This window comes from Sinohyriopsis cumingii, chromosome 6 (genome assembly GCF_028554795.1).
Source record: "Sinohyriopsis cumingii isolate HCF-2022 chromosome 6, ASM2855479v2, whole genome shotgun sequence".
Classification (NCBI taxonomy): Eukaryota; Metazoa; Mollusca; class Bivalvia; order Unionida; family Unionidae; genus Sinohyriopsis; species Sinohyriopsis cumingii.
In genome coordinates this window covers 150,000,309-150,022,603 of record NC_142966.1, presented here as the reverse complement: position 1 = coordinate 150,022,603, position 22,295 = coordinate 150,000,309, and the positions used below count along the sequence as shown (strand labels likewise).

Sequence of the window (22,295 nt, the reverse complement as noted above, 5' to 3'; positions counted from 1 at the left end):
CCCAAGTGTCCAGAATCTTGGTAAAGATTTGGAATTATAAAAAAAAAATTTCAAGGGCCTTAAAAAGTAATGGAATTTCTCCAAATCTTGCAAAGTTTTGGAAAAATTCTTGGATTTTCTGACAGTGGAGTTCAGAAAATTTATAATTGCTAATTTCGTAGAGCACCAGAGCACCAATGAAATAATTTGTTTTAAACATGACACAATTATGATCGATAATGAAAGATATTTTGGTCCTTGAGTTTTATGAAGTGCCCCTAGAAAAGATTTGGAAAAGTCGTGTTTTTGTTAAGTCTGCAGTCTTCCGTATTCTTCCCATTTCCTGAAGAAAATATTAGCCTGTGTCCAGTTTAATGTATTTTCAAAGTGGATATGTAAATGTCAAATCTGAAGAAAAAAATAATTTTATGACAATTTCTTTTGCTACTAAGTTTTGATGCCATGTACACATTGGTATAAAAGCATGAAGTTTAAAGGCACATTTCCAGCCTTGCGTCATATCAGAGTTATACAGGTTACTGCAGTTGTCTTTCATGCGCCATGGTGGCTAAGTGGTTAGCTTGCCAGACTTTTGACAAGAAGGGTGCAGCTTCAAATCCTGCCCAGACAAAGCCAGGTCAAATGTAGTGGTGTGTCACTGTGACTGTGATTAACTTGGCACAAGATGTTCTTTCATGTGTTGATGTGCCAATAAATTGAAAACAAATGAACAAAACTAGCTAACCCTGCAGTAATATCTTTACTCGTTTATAAGACTAGTCCAGCTGCAAACAGCATGGACCATAATCTGCTGTCACATAATATGCTAGCAGATCTGGGTCTGTGCATTTTTTTTTACGAGTAATCTATGGAACAGACTGCATAGACCCTGATCTGCAGGTACATTTTGCTACGAAACGGGATTGTTGTTGTTTGCAGTTTATATATGATAAATTAAATAGCGGACTTTCCATGGGTAATGGTGGTACAAGTACAGTCAGTTTGTATTGTCAATGAATGTTCACTGCTTAATGTTTCCAAATATCAAGGCTACATTAGTGTGGAGTCAAAGTCAACCCAGGCAGAGCTATTACCCAGGTGTTTACTCTTAGCATTTACCCCTTTCACATTCAGACTGAGTGATCTAAAGCAGCTAGTTTGTAGACAAGTGAAAGCAAGTCTTCCCTTTCTTCTTTACTAATGCACATGCCAGATATTTTTTCAGCTCACTGTTCCTGTAAGAGTTTTTATAGAAAGTTGTTCTTTTATGAGTATAAATGATGGATTGATACATGATCTTAGCAGGTGCTTGAGGGTGATTGAAGTTACTTTCCAAAATATATGTATGTACATTCATATTCATGTTTTATAGTGCTTGTTTTTTGTGCCATATTTCAGTGGGAAAAAGAGGGATCGGTTTGTTTAAGTTCAGGAGATGATATTTAGAGCTGGAATTTATTCGTCGCTCCTTTTCTGTAGAAATGTTTAATGGTATGGAAATTAAATGAAGGCGTGTTCAATTTGCTTTTCTTATAGAGATTTATGAGATTATTTGTTCCATGATGAACACACAATCAAGTGAAGGAAATTTGTTTTCAGTGAAACGAATCTCAAATTCAAAAGGATGCCAGTGAAAAGGATATTTAGAATGTGAACTGTATAAATTCAGTTGTGACAAGGATACATATATAATTGTGACCAAGCACCTGAAAAATGAGAAGTTTAGAAATGGCCAATTTAATCTCCAGCGGAAAGCCTTTAAGAACGGTGGTTTACAAAATGAAAGGTAATTGTACTATATTGTTCACAATAAAATTTAGATATACCATGCATACTCACTAACAAATTGAGCCAAAGTTTAAACTGGACAGATCCAGATCTGCCAGCACATTATGCAATGGCAAATCAGGGTCTTTCTTATTCGTAATTTTGATTCAACTCATGAGTAATACAATGTACATTTATAAGTCTTCATCATATCTGTTGAGAGTGCATATAATGTTACCCATGTCTGTGTGTCTCATTTCGTCATACTCAAATTTCATGTCCACTCTATAACTTTTAAACGACTTCATGCACTGAATTTTTTTTTTACGTAGTGCGGCTTTACATTCAGATTTACGTTTAATTTTGATTTTTCATCATTTTCCAACAAAATTTACCAAGTTATGGCCTATTTTAGACTTTGCACTTCAATGACAATATATTGGCAGGGACATCCATGCTATATGGACACATTTCTAATACAATAGAGTAGTCATTCTAATATCATAACTGTCTACCTGTATATAACAGTAGTTGTAATGTTTTTTGCTTGATGTAGAAATACATTCAAAATCAAACCAATATAATAAAACAATGAAGGTGCAGTACATAAATTGATTGAAAATGTTAGCTTTGCAGCAAGACTTTTCTATTATGGACACTTTGGGACCATCCTTTTTGGACAGGTTTCTTTTATACAGAGATGAAATGTGTAATTAAACCTAAGTAAAGGAATTCATCACTGCTGGCCTGGATGAGTCGGTGTACTATTTTGCAAGTGTGTGCTAAGTCAGATTTCACTAAATAATACTTTGTAAAACAGAAATTTGGTTTATGATGTTAAATCTATACATCAAAAAGGAAGAGTGTCTGGAGTGATATTTTGATTTTTCTCCATCATCCAAAATTCTGTTGCACTGTACTCCAGCTCTAAATAACCTTCTTGTATTACCATACAATACCAAATCAAAAATCTTTGGCAAAGATTGAGATTGGCAACGATGCTCTTGAAATAGATTACAATAGAGTAAATACAAATAACAAGAACAAATTGTGTGCTTGGTGGGACACTACACAAATCTAAATGATATTTTGATCTCTTCATATATATATATATATATATATATATATATATATATATATATATATATATATATATATATAATTTGCCATTTAAGTATATTGACACATCAAGCACGTTATATATTCCAGAACTTCACAAGCAACACCAGGACAAGCTAGAAGATATTACCAACAGATTTGAAGGAATCAAGCAAACACTTTCAGTGAGTTACTACTGCTTAAAGTTTGATAAAAGTAAGAGACAAAACATCAAAGAGCCACATGTTACACTCCATCGCAATGGTGTTTAATACATGCTGTTGCCATTGTTTGTCGGTAACACATCATCTAAGGCTAGCATATAAGTTATTCAGGCATTGTGATGGGGGCATTTGTGTTCCATGAACACATTTCTAGATGGCTTTGCTTGCAAAAGGCAGATAGTAAGACATAAGAATCACTGGGTTTTGAAAAAAATTCTCTTGTCTGCTCCTCTGACTGACTTGTAAAGATGAGTAACTTTTTATAATAAAATAGCAAGAAACCAGAATTCACACAATCTTGAAAAATGTTCAGATTTCAGATATTATCTTGAAATGTGCAGGATTCAGAGGTTGGCTTTTTAAGAGGTGCTTGAATTTAAAAGAAACATTAATTTACAGCTATAACTATCAAGAAAGAACATTTTTCAAAATCTGTTCACATGGTTAGAAACTTGATTTTTCTGAAATTTTAACTCCATGTTGTGTCACTTACATATTCAGTGAGACTTTCCACTGGGTTGCCAACATACTTAGTATTCAGAGTTTGTGCAGAGAGATAAAGACATAAATGAATGGATGCTGTGTTGACTGTATCATTAAAGCTGATAAAAGTTGGTCAAGTGCTCCATAATGGGAGGTAAATTTTCAGACAAGAATGCCATAAGTGCTGTACATGCTGTATTCATATGGGCAAGGCCAAAGAATAAACAAAGAGTTGTGTGTTCACCAAAATTTGAAGTTGAATCAATAGTAGCTGACATCACAATAAGTCATACTGTTGGTGGGAGCGTTACTGAATGACTGTGTACCACTCATGGTAATTTGTAAAAAGTCAAAACTTTTAGTCCTTGAAAAGTCTTTGAAAAGAAATATTTGTATGAACCATGACAAAAGTGGCAAATCAGAAAGCATATATTTTAATGAATAGGCTTTCAGGGTTTCAGAACAGTGTCATTGACACTTGCGTCAGCAGTATTTGTCATATGAAAGGTTTTGACAGAGAACATGCATTATAGAATTCCCTTTGTTGCTAAAATGAAGTTTTCCACAGGCAGGACATGAAAATTCCACTTGTCTGGTCATATTTATGAGTGGTGCCTTAGGAAAGACAAGTTACTTTTTTAAGATACTTGTCTGATTGGACAAATTTGAGCAGATTTAGTATCACATGTAGTGTTTGTTAAAAAGAATTGTTACAGGACATAGAACTTGATGGCACTGTTAGATGCATAAAGACAAGTTAATGACACAGTATATGTATAAGGACAAGTACAAGTTGGTGGCACTGTTATATGTATAAAGACAAGTAAAAGTTGATGGCACTGTTATATGTATAAAGACAAGTAAAAGTTAATGTCACTGTTATATGTATAAGAACAAATAAAAGCTGGTGGCACTTTTATATGTATAAAGACAAGTAAAAGTTGATGGCACTGTTATATGTATAAAGACAAGTAAAAGTTGGTGGCACTGTTATATGTATAAAGACAAGTAAAAGTTGGTGGCACTGTTATATGTATAAAGACAAGTAAAAGTTGATGGCACTGTTATATGTATAAAGACAAGTAAAAGTTGATGGCACTGTTATATGTATAAAGACAAGTAAAAGTTGATGGCACTGTTATATGTATAAAGACAAGTAAAAGTTGATGGCACTGTTATATGTATAAAGACAAGTAAAAGTTGGTGGCACTGTTATATGTATAAAGACAAGTAAAAGTTGGTGGCACTGTTATATGTATAAAGACAAGTAAAAGTTGATGGCACTGTTATATGTATAAAGACAAGTAAAAGTTGATGGCACTGTTATATGTATAAAGACAAGTAAAAGTTGGTGGCACTGTTATATGTATAAAGACAAGTAAAAGTTGATGGCACTGTTATATGTATAAAGACAAGTAAATGTTAATGGCACTGTTATATGTATAAAGACAAGTAAAAGTTAATGGCACTGTTATATGTATAAAGACAAGTAAAAGTTGGTGGCACTGTTATATGTATAAAGACAAGTAAAAGTTAATGGCACTGTTATATGTATAAAGACAAGTAAAAGTTGATGGCACTGTTATATGTATAAAGACAAGTAAAAGTTGGTGGCACTGTTATATGTATAAAGACAAGTAAAAGTTGATGGCACTGTTATATGTATAAAGACAAGTAAAAGTTAATGGCACTGTTATATGTATAAAGACAAGTAAAAGTTGATGGCACTGTTATATGTATAAAGACAAGTAAAAGTTGATGGCACTGTTATATGTATAAAGACAAGTAAAAGTTGGTGGCACTGTTATATGTATAAAGACAAGTAAAAGTTGATGGCACTGTTATATGTATAAAGACAAGTAAAAGTTGATGGCACTGTTATATGTATAAAGACAAGTAAAAGTTGGTGGCACTGTTATATGTATAAAGACGAGTAAAAGTTGATGGCACTGTTATATGTATAAAGACGAGTAAAAGTTGATGGCACTGTTATATGTATAAAGACAAGTAAAAGTTGATGGCACTGTTATATGTATAAAGACAAGTAAAAGTTGATGGCACTGTTATATGTATAAAGACAAGTAAAAGTTGATGGCACTGTTATATGTATAAAGACAAGTAAAAGTTGATGGCACTGTTATATGTATAAAGACAAGTAAAAGTTGATGGCACTGTTATATGTATAAAGACAAGTAAAAGTTGATGGCACTGTTATATGTATAAAGACAAGTAAAAGTTGGTGGCACTGTTATATGTATAAAGACAAGTAAAAGTTGGTGGCACTGTTATATGTATAAAGACAAGTAAAAGTTAATGGCACTGTTATATGTATAAAGACAAGTAAAAGTTGATGGCACTGTTATATGTATAAAGACAAGTAAAAGTTGATGGCACTGTTATATGTATAAAGACAAGTAAAAGTTGGTGGCACTGTTATATGTATAAAGACAAGTAAAAGTTGATGGCACTGTTATATGTATAAAGACAAGTAAAAGTTGATGACACTATTATATGTACAATGACAAGTAAAAGTTGATGGCACTGTTATATGTATAAAGACAAGTAAAAGTTGATGGCACTGTTATATGTACAATGACAAGTACAAGTGCTTTTGGCACTATAATATATATATGACAAAAAAAGAATTTGAACAAGAAATTTATTTTGCTTTGTACTGAACAGGAAAAGGTACAGACTCTAAAAGAAGAGTGTGAACAACTAAGGAACCATGCCACAAATTGTGAGGATGCTCTGCAGAAAGACTCGGACGTTAAAGTTCAGGTGATTATGTTCAGTGGTTCATCAATATCCGGCACATCCATGATAAAAAGAGACATTTTTGAATCCCGTTACAATGGGTACATTTTGGTCTTGAAATTGTTTTTCATTAATTTTACATAAATTTTAGCTCTTAGCTAATTATAGCCCATTATAATTTTATTGCACGAATACCAGTAGTCCCCTTCTTATAAGGCCACCCCTAATGCAGCAGGGAAGTGGCCTTATAATGCGGGTGGCCTTTCTAGAGGGGGATGACAAATGTGAATAGTAAATACATATGAAAAAAGTCACAAGTACATTTAATTTTAAATATTTAATATTTCAATTAAAAAATCACATGCATGATGTGAAATAAATGTAAAGCATTTCAAAAGAATGCTATGAATAACCATTGATATAGTTTTAAAACTGTCTTTATAATTATGTTACAGTTCACATCATCTGTCACTTTGTTGGTAACAGTCTAAAAAACAAACCAGTCTCATCACATTAAAAATATCCTTGCTTTCATATCCCCTGCACATATCGTTTAGTCTTTTGTTCCAATCTTCGACAACTTCATTATTAATATCAGCTGATTTGCCGCTAATGACAGAACACTTGATATTGTGTCGCACTTGAAATCTGTGCAACCATCCATTACTTGCGGTAAAGTAGTCATATCCCAATTCAACTGACAAACTTTTTGCTTTTTCTTGTCTTTCAAATCAGGATACAAACGTCTCCTGGCTCAAACAATCTTCCTTTCTCCGTCCATTTCACCTTTCCACTTCTGCAGAATTGTTTCATTATCTTTCACGATATTGTTTATCTCAGTCTTCCCGACATTAGTTTTGTGCAAGGATCCTCGACGACCCCCCCCCCCACGTCAGTTTAATTACTTTCACGTTCTCCTCTAAACCGAGAGTTTTTATTTTCCTCGATGACATGTTGATCTTTTTGCAGTAAGTTATTCATGTTGCCAACTACAATACTGATGAAACAATTTTGTATGCATCTAAACAAATTGCCGTGTGTTTTTGAAGGAAGTGATCTTGTCATGTGATTCGTTAGTTGCAGTCTGGTACCCTATTGTTTTTTATACATTTCTTGAAACTGAGAGAAGCCAAAACGGCTTCGATATGTACCATTAACATCACGCAGATTTGACCTCGCAGCCGCTAGGATTCGTAATTTTGACAGTTATTGTCAGTAGTAATAGCCACTGATTACCAAAGTGAACAAGCTCAAAATCTTACTAAGGGAAGCCATAAAGGCTATTAAACCATTTTCCTGCTGACTTGGGTATTGTACATCGATACTGCCACTTCTCAGCTGTTACTACTGTTCGATAATTGTAATCTTAACAATTATCAGTGACTAAACCGGACATCTTATGATAACACAGCAGTAAGGCTAATTGGATTACATGTATGTACCCTTTTGTATGGATTAAAATTTGAGTCTTTCTCGGTTTTTATGGAATAAATTTGGCTTCTCGTGAGGCGTAAATGATATAATATTAACCTTGGTGGTAAATGTATTTTATTCAACACTTCTTTCAGTAACGAAAACCTGACGTCGGGAAACAGAAATCGGATTACTTAACACACATTATGAATAAAATACTGGTTCTGGATACATATTCATATAAAGTGCGGACGCTTTTGAGGGGTAAATTTTATAATTTTGCACTAATATGCTGGTCGCGTTAGCCGGGTGGCCTTTCACGAGGGGTACTTTTGAACACAAAACTTGTCGGTGCCAACGGATTCTGGCCGTAAGGAGCGGGTGGCCGCTGGTCAGGGGGACCGTTCAAGAGGGGGACTACTGTATATCAACTATGAAATAATCTCACATAAACTGTACCCCAGTATAAGGAAAACTTGCCTATAAAAAGGTAAACTTTTATGGAGTGGGATCACTGTACATACTGGAAGTTTTCACACAGTCAGTGCAAAAAGGAGGACAGCAATCTCCATCCAGGTGAACATTATTGATTATAGTATATCCATCCAGGTGAGTATTACTGATTATAGTATATCCATCCAGGTGAGTATTACTGATTATAGTGTATCCATCCTGGTGAGTATTACTGATTATAGTATATCCATCCAGGTGAACATTACTGATTATAGTGTATCCATCCAGGTGAACATTACTGATTATAGTGTATCCATCTAGGTGAACATTACTGATTATAGTGTATCCATCCAGGTGAGTATTACTGATTATAGTGTATCCATCCAGGTGAACATTACTGATTATAGTGTATCCATCCAGGTGAGTATTACTGATTATAGTATATCCATCCAGGTGAGTATTACTGATTATAGTGTATCCATCCAGGTGAACATTACTGATTATAGTGTATCCATCCAGGTGAGCATTCCCATGAATGTATTGGAATTGCAGCAGTTGACAGTGGCACATCATACATTGAGTTGTCTTTTGCAGTATTATATTCATGTAATATTAATTTACGATGTCATACAAGGTAAAGATTTTTGTTAAATTTCAGAGACAGGTATTTCCTTGAAATAGTTGGATGATCTTTGTCCTTCAGTGCGATACCTTTAATAGTGAATAATAATAGAAAATTCAGTAGTGGTTGTGTTGTAGCAGTAAAGCTGGCAGGCCTTCTATCAACGTTTATGTTATTTATGGAAAGCTGTTAAAGGCAAAAAGTGTCATCCGAGTCATCAAAATGTACTCTGAAGTTAAAATGTTTGATTTCTCAGAGCAGGTTACAAAATAAAATTAATTTATTGCATCATGCTATATTTTAATGTGTGCATGCTAAGAAGTTTATAAAACCTGTTGCATAATTTCACGTTTAGTATTTTGCTCACACACACACACACACACACACACACACACACACACACACACACACACATATATATATATATATATATATATATATATATATATATATATATATATATATATATATATATATATATATATATATATATATATATATCAATCACAGCAGCTGCTTTATTTCCTCAGCGTATAATGCAGCCTATTATTTTCAGTTATACAGTGCACTCTCACTGTAAGGCACCTCTGTATAAAATTCCCTTTTATATGGTAGGTATGGTAATGGATCCCATTGTCTCATTAAGTAGTACATGTAATATTATGTATAAGATGCCTCAATATAGGGAACGCTAAGGCAGTCCCCTGTTATTGCATGCATTAACAGTGTTATAGTGAGACAGTACTCAACATGTCCTATAAACGGTGTTAAATTGAGGGAGTACTCATATCCCATGAGCAGTATTATAATGATGTAATACTTATATTCCATAAACAATGTTATAGTGTGGGAGCACATGTCATATACCATTGAACGCTTACAGTGAGGGAGTACTCATATCCCATGAACACTGTTATAGTGAGGGAGTACTCATCATATTTATAGTATGAACTCTTTGTTTAACATTTATTATCAGAAAGAGACACAGATGAACACCAGAATATTTTTATTTTTTTGACACAACTGATAATAACAGTGTATGTCATTTTCAGGCTGCCATTGCACCATACAGAAACTTGCCAAAAGAAATCGAGGGTTTGAAGCTGGTGATAGAAATGCGGAATGATGAAATTCAGAAATTGCGCAAACAGAACATGGCACTGGAGAAACAGGTGTGTAATTTACAAACAGTGTTGTGGGGGATCAATTCAGAAAACCACATTAAAAGAATTGGTTGGTGCAGAACTGAAATACATTGAAGTGTTACTTCCCTTCCCATTCTGCTTTGGTAATGCTAGAGACATGAAATCATGACTGACATTCTTGAGCATAAAATGTCAGGAAAAAACCCACTTATTTCCTTCCATTTTGTTTAGTTTAACTTTATAACCTTTGAAGTACTTAATGAATCAAAACCAGAATTGTTGTTTTAAATTAAAAGATAGCATATCATGTTCCAGGTTTGAACATTATCCTACAGAATTTATTGGGAGTTATGGCCCTTTTTCCTTTGACCTTTACGCTTCAATTGTATTATATTTGTGGAGTATCAATGTTATATGGACATGTTTTTGACAACTGTGGACACATTTAGAGTTTCAGTTCTCAGAAAAAGTTTCTGATTAGGTGTTTTTTTTAAATAGTTCAATCTCTGTTAAACACAGACCTTGAGGAAGGTCTTACTTTTATTACCCTGCTTCTCTGCCTCCCTCTATTCCTACACCATAGAGCAGGATCATAGCAATTTCATACTATACTTGCCACAATAGTGATTGGTTGTACAAGTTTATGGAGTTTCCCAGTTGCATAATCTTTAAATTTACAGTGTCCTGTCTTTCTGGACCCATCATTTGTTTAAAAGGATTATTAGTGGCTATATTGTGCAAATCACACACCATTTTCTTGCTGTTGATCAGATAATGTGCTGTGTGATGCACTGGAGTACATCATTTGCTAATTTTACAAATGAAAGAGATAAGTTTATAGTAGACCATCATTTATTGATACTTGGACAAGATGTTAAATTTCTGTTCGAGGTTAGTGTTAGGACTGGTTGGCCTGGTGTCAGGATAATGTGACTGGGTGAGACATCATGCTACATGTCTGCGGCATTATGCCCCAGTGCTAGACATCACTATAAACTGTCACACTGCAGACATCGTAGCGATATGACTGAAAAATTGTTAGAGCTAAAAATCCAACACACACACTCACACAAATTTCTCTTGGAATTACAAGGAGGGATCAGATCCCAGATTATCACGTATATCAGTCATAATTTGTGATTTAATTTTGCTGATCAGAGGATTATAAAGGAAGGATAGATGAGAGTCATAACAGATAACTAGGATGCTAAACTTTAATTATTGCTCTTGAAGGGAAAGTAAACTGATTCTTTATTTCATATCCACCCATATTGTATAACAAGTGAATAATTTAGGGCAGTATGAGTATAGTGTGTATGTGTGTGTGTGAACATGGAGAGGGTGGAGATTTGCATCTCATGCAGTTTACTGGTAATTGTTGCTTCATTCAGTTTTTTTTTTAAATTGCTTTTTTCTTCAGACTATTCATGTACATAAATCCGTTATTTACTGCACCAGCAATGACAGCGTGTCACATTCATTATTCATATGTAGGTCAGATGAACCATTTTTAAGAAACCCTGTGCAGTAAGGTCACCAACAGATAACATTCTTCCCATTTCTCAGTCACTTGTGGAATAAAATGGTCATGTCAACACGGCGTTTCCACCAAAAGACTTTTTATGATGTCTACTTGGTCCTATATGAAGATGGTGCCAATCTGAAATCCAGTAAAGCCACACAAAAAATTCCATCTTTAAAAAAAAATCTTGTTATCACTACTTGTCCTGAACAAAAACTCATGCTGAGCTATATATATTTGGGAGAGAGACATAGCATCTTGGTGGTTAATTTTTACAGTTTTAAATCCTGTCAAAAATCAGTCCAGCTTGGCTACTTTGGTGCGTCTATCAGGGTTCCCATGGGTCCTGGAATCCTGGAAAAGTTGCAGAATTTAAAAAATAAATTTCAGAGTCTTTGAAAAGTCATAGAATTTCTCGAAACCTTGCAAAGTTTTGGAAAAGTCATGGAATTTCTGACAATGGAGTTAAAAAAATTGGTACTGCTGATTTCATAGAGCATCAAGCACTGATTCAAAAACCTTTTTTCGAACACAGCCCATTTACAATCAAACAGTTTCATTTCAAGATATTGTGGCCCTTGAATTTTATGAAATGGCCCTGGAAAAGTTTTGAAAAAGTCATAGAATTTGTTTTGTTAAGTCTGCAGGAACTCTGGTCTCGAAGCAAAGCACTTTTCTCCATCTACCTTGGCACCATAGAGACTTTCATGTGTTGATGTGCCATAAAAAACCCAACAATTACACCAACCAATATAAGCCTGTACAAAATTTTACTATTAATATCTTTTCATAGGTCATTTGTTAAATATAATTTATTGTATGTGATGTACTACTTTACAGCTTGAAGAATTACCAGCAGCCAAGGAGAAGATTATATCCCTTCAGCAGAAAGTAGAAAATCTTCAGGCCATTGTGAACCTCAAGACAGACCATGAAAAGTAAGTACAGTACAGTATAGATTTACATGGTTCAATCCTTGTACAAACTTTCAAAACACAAGAATTGTTAACCTTAAGAGAGACCATGAAAAGTAAGTACAGTACAGTATAGATTTACATGGTTCAGTCCTTGTACAACCTTTCAAAACACAAGAATTTTTAACCTTAAGAGAGACCATGAAAAGTAAGTACAGTTCAGTATAGATTTACATGGTTCAGACCTTGTACAACATTCCAAAACACAAGAATTGTTAACCTTAAGACAGACCTTGAAAAAGTAAGCACAGTTCAAATTTAGATGGTTTGTACAACCTATGAAATCTTTAAATTATAGGAAAATTTCAGAAGATTTGCTATATGCTTAACAAATCTTTGAATTTGTTGAAAAGCTCCTTGAACTTTGCTCAAACTCCTCACATTTTTCTGAAGAAATACAACACTTGAGTAGATCAAATGACACTGGACATGGTAGTTTGCCAGATTTAATAGTGCTCAAAGCTGTATGGGTGTGCAAATTAGTTGTGCTGGCTTTTTTATACCTATTTATATGCCGTGGTAAGACAGATGACACTTGACAGTTTTCATGCACTTGCTCATTTTTATCAGAGTTGGTTTCTCAGTCATGTATACTGGATAAGGCGCCATTATAATCTCCAATCATAAATGCAATGAATCCTACTTGTAATAGTGTGGAAGAGCTCTCAGAAAGTACCATGATATATGGTTTCAGCATTCATTGTGAATCATTGTAACTAAGTAACTAATATATTGCATTATGCCAGAGGTGGTTAAACAAAGCGATAGAAAAATCTCATTGAGAAATTAAGAAATACTGTAGATGTTGACAAATTTAATGAGACATTCCTAAAGGCATATTATTCTGGCATGCTTTCACCTTTTACTTTACTTTTTAGGCAATTACATGAAAAGTGCCAAAATCTTATGAGAAAATACGACAAAGAATCAAGAGCAAAGAAAAGACTTTCCATGGACTATGAGGAACTTATGTGGAAAATGTCACAAAGTCCTGAGCTTGGTTCAGATGAAAATTTGTATTTGAAAAAGTTGGAAGAATCTGCCAATGGAGATGCTAGATCACCAGAGGTCACTAGAAGATTGCGTTCTCCCACTAAAAGTGAGGCTTCTCGTTCCCCAGCTAAAAGTCCTGTTCAGCATCGAGCAACTCATTCAGTTGGTGACGAATATGATCGTAAATTAAAGCGTCGTTCTGCAACAGTTTTGGTGTCTGAGAAAGGTGCTCGATCTGCAAGCCCATTGACACGAGAGAGCCCACTCACCAGATCATGGTCGCCTTCACAAACAGATAGGGTTTCAGTAGGTGTAAGCCCTGAGAGACTGTCACAATCCTGGCATGAGTCTGAGGTTTTTGAACAACAAAATAGGGAAACGAGTACGAAATCTCAAGAAAATCTCACCAGATCCCAAGACAATGTTGATAATCTTGTGCAGTCAAGAAGTGAACTTGTCACAGATGAAGATCTACAAGTTGGGGATACAAAATCTCATCCTTCAGAAAAGAAATTGGCATCTGTCTTATCATCCAGATTAAAGGCTGAAGAACAGTCAACAGATTTTAGGAAAAGTGCTGAACAGATAAATGGAAGTGATGTTGATCGTATGGAAAATGTTACTTCACAAAACATCATTCCTGATTCATCAGTTCTAAGAAGGGAATTACTTAACCAAGTGCCATTATCACAAAACCCATCTTCATCATCAATTCAGACAAATTCTGAAGTAAAAAAAGATATAAGCAATCCTACTCAAGAAATTTCAAAACAAACCTTTGTCATACAAAATGCTGACAGTTCTACAGAAAAGGCCTCAGCACAGATGCATATTGAACAAGCACCAAGCAAACTTCGACCACCCCAGATTCATGCATCATTATTGCCTAAACGGACATCAGAAAGTGAAGAAAATAGACAGAGAAGAACTGCTGCCAGCTTGGTGGCTAAAGGAGTGAGGGAATCGGCTGTTTAATGCTAATAGATCAAAGGGACTTCTAACTGGACAGTTCCTTATTCATATAGTTGGTGTAAGAAGTTGGATGCATTTTTTCACTGAATGCATCATTAACAGAACCCTGCCACTATTATTTATCAGGGATCAGGGTCATGATAATATACGTAGAGCCAAAAGTTACATTTGGGGAGTGGGTTGTAAAGGGAAAAAGTTTTCAACCATTGGTCTTGTTGGCCTTGCTTATTGCTGAACTCATTCAGAAAAATGTGGCATTATAATGAGAGGAAATTTGAGAAAATAATGTTAACCGAAACAGTTGAAATGTATGCAATTTTTTGTGTCTTAAATATGTCCAGTTTCATTGGTTTTCTTCAGCCTTGGGGCTTCATGGTTATGCATTATTAACAATTGAAAGTAATTTGCACCATTGGCTTTATGCGAAATTAATTGCAGTCTAAACGTGAATTGTTGTGGTGCTTATAAGTCAGTATAATGATGTATTGTGTGACGAGATGAAGTTGAATGGGTTGTAAGAAACTAATCCAATGCTATATATTTGTATTTAAATTTAATTCCAAATTCATTTAAAGGGATTTATTATACAATAGCAAGTCCTATTCACAGTTTAACAAAGCTAATACTTTTCTGATAAGGAATTTGTCTTATGTAAATATGAATATAATTAACTAAAGTGAAACAGCAGGCTAAAAATTGAATTCCAGGCTTAAGACACCTGTTCCATGACTTAAAATTTAAGTCTACTCCTAAGCCATTACATTGGTCAAAAAATGTGACCAAGGTTAAAATTTTATACAGTCAGCATATTGTATTCTAGACTTGCATGCATCAAGTCTGAGTAAATAAGTCCTTATGGTTCCATGGCAATAAATTTACCAAAGTTGTGTCACTGGTCCCATAATCTTGACATTAATTTGCAAATTTTCGACAATTAATGCCAAAACAAAATACACACAAATTGTTTATGTAGACACTGACAGAAGCTTGTTTTCAGTTCTTTAGGGATATGTTTTATAATATTTTGTTGAAATTCAAGAAAATTTTGTTCACATCTTACTACGTAACCTATGGTACCACCTATAATCGTTTATAAATCTATTCTATTCCAGACAGCACAAACCTAGAGTTGCCATTGCATAATGCACTGGTAGATCAAGATCTATTCTAACAGTAATCAGTAGAACAAACGACATTGACCCTGATCTGCCCGTGCATCATGCTAGAGCATATCAGTCTGTTGTTTTCAGTTGACTTATAAGTGAGTGTATAGGGTAATATCAATAAGCTGCAATCCAATATGGCCTCTAGTAATGAAATTATGAAAAGGGTCTGTTAAGTCCTGTGTTAAATCATTGTTAAGTACACTCAGTATCTACCTATGTTCTATAAACTGTATTAAAAAACATTAGTATAAGGTTTTATGTGAATATATTTATTATTTGTCCTTGCAAATTTCAGTTATGCATGACTATTCTTCCCAACAGAAACGGCATTTCCATATTTTTCTTTAGATGTTATTAAATGACGTTTTCTTGAAGGGAATTCCAAATATTTTGATCAGTTATTGACATTCATTTGATCTCTGTAATACATTTAATTCCATAGATGTGTCACTTACAAATGTAGTAAATGTTTTCTTAAAAATAACAAGTTTAATCAATTTCATTCAGTCTTATTACTGCCAATTATTTGATTGAATCTTTTTCTAGTTTCACAGATATGAACAGAAATTGTTGTACAGAATTTTTACTCAGAAGTTACACTTTCATGTATAAATATATCAAAAAGCCATTAAAGAATGATGTTTAGTTCATAAAGTAAAGTCGTGATATTATGTATAGTGTTTTCCGGCACATCAGCACAATCATAGCTATATTGTGCCAAGAACATTAGGTATCACCCAAAAAAGCATGCAAAACAAAGATGAAGACAAAAAAGGTTAAAATCATCAAAATATAAAGTTTACTTTTTGATATAAACCACAGTTTAAAAAAACCAAGACCTTAGTTGGAATGCCCTTGTGAGATGCATCCAAGGGCAAAATGTTTGCCACCATTGGGCCGATTCTGCATCTCCAAGCTCACTATAAACAAATTTAAGATTACACTTCTTGTCATACAAAATTGACATTGTCCCAAAACTTGTATAGGACACCCACTTATTAGCATATTACTTTCAATGATATGCTCTCAAATTTTTTTCATTTTTAGGATGTCATTTTTAGTTGGTTGTGAAAATCTTTTATAAAATCAGATGAAAATAAGTACTTGAGTGATGACATGAATGTATTTGTTATTTAGCACAACTGCTCTGGTTGTCTGCCATCAATCAAACATGTTGTAGCACAGCCTATCAAGATCATTGCCTAGGGTGTAATTCAACATTTCACATTTAGCAAGGTCTGTGGTTTTTGTAGAATGCCAAATAAACAGCTTATTGACTGACAACTGGCTGTAGGTGGATGTAGTTTGGGGATTCCTCAATTACTAAACAGTAATTTCTAATTTTTCACTGTCAGAGTAAGAACAAGCAATTATGAGAAAACTTTTATCTAATTTGATTCCATAACTTGCGGACTAATTTGGTTAAAACATGGCTCTTAGACATTGATAATAAATGCTTATCATAGGCATAAATCTTTTGTATGGGACCAAATCTTGTCATTTAGTTATACTTTTGATACCATAAAATCCAAAACATCATAGGCCACCTGTTAAAAATGTATTGCTTGTTTGCAGTCCCTTGAATGAACGTTAAGATTGGTATAGCTGTTCTTTTTTCCCCCCTAAGATTGTGAAAAACAGTTTTTGTATAATTGCCAGAGTTGACTTTAAAAATTTTTTAATACCTTGTAGCTGGTGGGGTCGGGTGGGGGAAACAACTGCTGCTTATACCTACCCAATACTCAAAGATTGAGGGGGAGGGGAGTGCAGAAAATGTTTGTATAAATGATTTTATTTCTACTCAAACCTGTATATGCTCTTAATTTTAATATTAGGATTTCAGTTGTTGTCATCATAGTTGTCTGTAATGTAATACTAGGATTTCAGCTGAAGTCATCATAGTAGTCAGTAAGTTCTATAGATTCCATAAATTTAGGCATAAATTTAAGGCATGCTGGCTTAATTCTTTTTTTTTTTTTTTTTTTCCTTTTTATTTTTCTCAATTAAATTCATATTATACAAGAATATATGTGATATATCAAATTTTGAGAGTTCAGTCCATATACCTCAATTGGTACATTTATTGTTAACTCGTGAATTCATCTATCGTCATAATTATGATGTAAAGTGTAAATTTGTACAGTGTGACATGTAATTAGATTTCAAAGTCAATTAGAGATTGTACTACAGCTTGTGGATTACTGTAATTATGTGATGATTTTAGTCTTAATTCAGTTTTGTATTGATAGTTATCATTCATGTTGTAATTATTCTTTATGGTTCTTTTGGACAAGAATCTTCCATTTATTTGTTTATTTGAGGCATGAACAGAAATATCCATGCTATATGTTGAGAAAGGATACTTAATATATTCAAACAGTGTCAAATTTATTAGGGAATTCGATGAAACAAGATCAGATTTACACTAAACTTTTGCATGGTGTCAGTATTGAAGATTTTAATCTGATTTAATGTTAAGTCATCTTGTATGTATTGTTGATGGAGGGTTGTTCTAATAAAGCTTGCTTCATTAATATTGGGTCATGTGGAGGATAGTCTTTCAAAACATAGATCACATGCTGTAACATTAAATGTAATTACAGGTATTACATTATGTCCTACCTGTCCTTACCTTTGACTTATATGGTAATTCTACAATGGACACTTCTCATTAGTGAATGGAAAGAGATTGTGCATGGAAGGAGATCATTTTTTGTAATTAGTTTTATGGTTGTTCATTACATTGTGCACTTTTGTAAATACAGTTCATAATATTTAAGAAATTTAAATGTTTAATTGTGCTGTTTAGTTGTTCATTAAGTGAGGTTATTTTTATACATTAATTACATTAGCTTAAATAGCAAACTATACTGGTCCAAATCGTACAAGGATTTTCTGTATTAATTTAATCTATGCTTGTTTCTGTTGAATGTTAGGCAGATTATATCAACTTTTGTTTTATATTTCTGGTAAACTAAACATGAGTAATTTTTCAGTATATAGATAATCATTTTTTTTCAAATTTTCTTTGTACAAAATGTGGCATAAATTAGGTTACTTTGACCTGCATTAAGTATTTGGCATGAAGGAAAAAAAACTTAATAACCAGTTTGTTATTAAATTGATGGTGATACTTCAAGATGATATCAAAATAACAGATATACTATTTCGTTTAATATTTTATGAAAGAAAAATTTGACATTTTCAGATATTTTGATGGAAACAATGGGCATTAAAAGATCGGAATCTGTCATTCATAAATTAGGAAGTAAATGTCCACACTTTTAGGTAAATATCTTTTCAACGCACATCTAATGATCATGACGACGTCACTCTGTATTTCAAGATATATACCATACTCTTAAATTCTATTTGTTTATGTTGCTGTCTGTCATTTGTATCAATGAAAAGATTCTCAGAACCTGTACAGTATGTTTTACACCATTCACCTGTTGTGGTTCTCACAAATCTTTGTTTACATTTAAAACGATATTGTTCGTCTTGAATATCATTATATAGTTATTTTCAATTTTCACAAGTTCAAACAAACTTATACCTGTTTCTGCATTCATGAAATCATTTATAGATGTCCTTCAACAAGACTGATATGCAATATTGTAATTGGTGTGATACAATATATTGTAGTCAGTGTAATGTGAATACAATTATCCATCCTATACCTTGGATTCTTGGTCTCACCAGCATGAAGCAGAGAGTTATCAAGCAACAATGAAGGCTGGTTATTTTGTGTCGTCATTAAGCATTCAAATATTTGAAAGTCATTACTTCTGCATCAGCAAATCGGTTAAACTGAAACTATGTTAAAATACTGTATGCCTGAAAATTTTTACCTGATCTACAAGGATGAGAGTCCTGCTTGTAAATGCAGATGATACCAAAATTCCCTTTTAGGTAAGAATTCTTGTACAGTAACTCTAATCATTTTGTTGACAAATATTAAAATGTTACCTGAAAAAATTCAGGTTTTGTATACTCAGAGACTTTGAAGACAGTACTGAAAATCTGAGTCCCACAACAATATTCTATAACTTTGATTAGAATGAAGTTAGACTCGTAAAACTTTATCAACTTGGACTCCTCGGCTTGTATTTAAGATATCAGTCCTGTAGAGATTTTACCCTTTATACTCACCTGTAAGTCGGGTCCAACTGCAAACAACATAGACCCTGATCTGCCATTGCATATTAGATGAGGGTTTGTGTTGTTTTTTACTACCAATTACTTTTAGAAAACTGTATAGACCTAGATCTGTAGGCACATTATGTGACAGCAGTGCAGTTTGCAGTTGGACAAGACTTACAGATCAAGCATAGATTGTACTCCGGGTATGTAACTTACAATTTTTAAGCTCAAATTTAAGTTTATTACTCTGAGTCCTGGTGGTCATCTAATTTCAGTGACCAGTCTTTGTATTATTATTTCTCAACTAATGAATAATCCCAATTTTTTTAAATAGTACTTAGGTTGTAGGTAAAACAATAAGTAGCCAGCTTTTAAAGTGCATGCTTTTATCAATGTACTGTCAGTGAGTGTTTCATTGTATAGGAAAGTGAGAACAAAGAAGGTAATCAGATTACCAAGACAGTGTTGTTCATGTGTCATTATTCATTGAAGTTAATATCAGTACAAAAGCTGTTTGATAATTGGGAGTATAACACCATTTTGCAGTACATGGTCTGCTATTATATTTGGTGCATTAAGAAACCAACTATAGATAGAACATGTCAATAAAAAAAATGTTTTAAATACAGCACCAAGTCTAGTTTCTTAACACATTAACCCCTGGAGGTTTTTGTCGTTTTCACAAAAATTTCGAGTAGGAAACACATTTAGAAAGCTATTTCTGAATACATCCTAATACATCAACTTCCAGGTGATTTTCCAATAACCTAATGCCTAGTTGTGTTAGAAACATCGTTTTACTTTGACTATTTCACTCATGCATGAGCAGAAGGGCAAAAGTTGGAGTTCTCTCTCTTTTTTTTTTTTTTTTTTTTGCATCATTTTCGTATTAAGACCACTCTTTATTCCAAATGCCCATCTTATCTGCCTTAGATATGAGACCAAAAAGTCTAAAATCAGGATGCAAAATCAGATTCCAACCACAGGTGAATTTTGGGTGGACAAAAATTGGGTCCAAAATATGAGGTTTTTCCCTCTGTATTTTGTACTGCAACTAGAACATCCAGATTATTTGGTATCATTGTAGAGCTACATCTGTCTACCTTTCTATAATACCACCCACTTTAGTGTATCTTACTTGACCTTGACACTAAAGAGCTCGGCAGTAGGCTACTACTTCCTGCCACGTGAACTGGTCACCAGGGTTAATGTGTTGAATGGTCAGTATTGTGTATCACAAAATTTATTTACAAATACCTTTTGTGAATTCTGCCAGGATGACCTATGTCCAGTCAAATAAAATTGTTTGGAAATGTATAAGCAGTTATAGACAAATGTTTTATGTAGCAGATATTTGAATATACTGCTTTCACATGAACTCACTGGCACCAAAATTTTATGATTATTGATGTACAGATTTAAATTAATACTGGGGACATGGATTGAATTCATTATACTGGTTCATTAAATTTGTCATATTGTGATATTTTAAGTTAGGTTGTTTTGGGATTGGTGCTATGGTTGTGTTGGAGTGGGTGCAAAACATGTTCCCTCTATTGTTTCATCTGCAACTGTAGTACTTTACTAATTAGATTTATCTTCCCTCTGACTCCATATTGATACTTTAATTGCTCGTTTTTTTTATAAAGATTAGGAGAAAGATTTGTGAGAAACACAACTGAATTGCTATGTTTACATTTAATTGTCATAATGGTGTTTTTGCTGAAGGTTTTTGTTTTTCAGGATCTCTTGTCTCAGGCAGCAAACATTGAGGATTATTGAAATAAATGAATAGCATCAAAAAGTTTCCTTTTTTTTTTTCTTTATTTACAACCCATCATATGCTGCCCCAAAAGGAACATCACATGACATTAAAGAGGTGTGATGTTTCATATACACAATCTATTTCTCTGTATTTTCCAACTGAATATCTCTTACAAGTTAAAAGATGTAAGAATTTTATTATTTTGGTGCAGTTTCCTCCACCAGAAGACAAAATACGAATTGTTTAGTCAGAATCATATTTAGTGCTACAGCTTTCACTTGCTCATCCTTACTTTTCTTTCCTGCTTTCATCTAAAAAAGTTGCTTGTTTACATGACTTTCATATTAAGGCCACATTGTCCATGAATGCCAGTTTTGTCTAGTCTGAATGGTAACCATTACACACAAGATTTACAATACTAGTTGCATATGGCTAGCTCAGCTCTAAGACACAAATAATACTAGTAGCATACAGTTATCGGGGCCCCGAGTGGCCGAGTGGTCTAAAGCGCTGTCCTTCACGGATCACTGCCATCTCACCTGTCTGCGTGGGTTCGAGTCCAAGGCTCGGCAAATGTGGATATGTGAGAAAGCTTGCCGGTAGCTTCTCGTGGGTCGGTGGTTCTTTCTGGGGTTTTCCCGTTTCTTCCTCCACCATTAATACTGGCCGCCATGTATAGCCTATCCTGTGCTGAAAAATGGCATTAAACCCTATAACAACAACAACAACATACAATTATCAAAACTGTAAGACAGAAAATAACAGTAGCTACAGTCATCAAAACTAGGACTGAAAATACCAGTAGCATACAGTCATCAA

General features: G+C 33.8%; 1 protein-coding gene across 3 annotated transcripts in view; it reads left to right on the top strand.

Moving 5' to 3' along the window:
• The window catches only part of LOC149798257 (uncharacterized), a 298,006-nt gene extending 276,491 nt beyond the window's left edge, over positions 1-21,515 (top strand). For all 3 annotated transcript variants that reach the window (XM_089963392.1, XM_089963390.1, XM_089963391.1), the window contains 5 exons: positions 2,956-3,029; positions 6,234-6,332; positions 9,849-9,968; positions 12,304-12,401; positions 13,316-21,515. In XM_089963392.1, coding sequence (XP_089819518.1) covers positions 2,956-3,029; positions 6,234-6,332; positions 9,849-9,968; positions 12,304-12,401; positions 13,316-14,405 — 1,481 coding nt within the window. In that variant the 3' untranslated portion in view covers positions 14,406-21,515. The remainder of the gene's footprint in view (positions 1-2,955; positions 3,030-6,233; positions 6,333-9,848; positions 9,969-12,303; positions 12,402-13,315) is intronic.
• Positions 21,516-22,295: the final 780 nt, after the last annotated feature.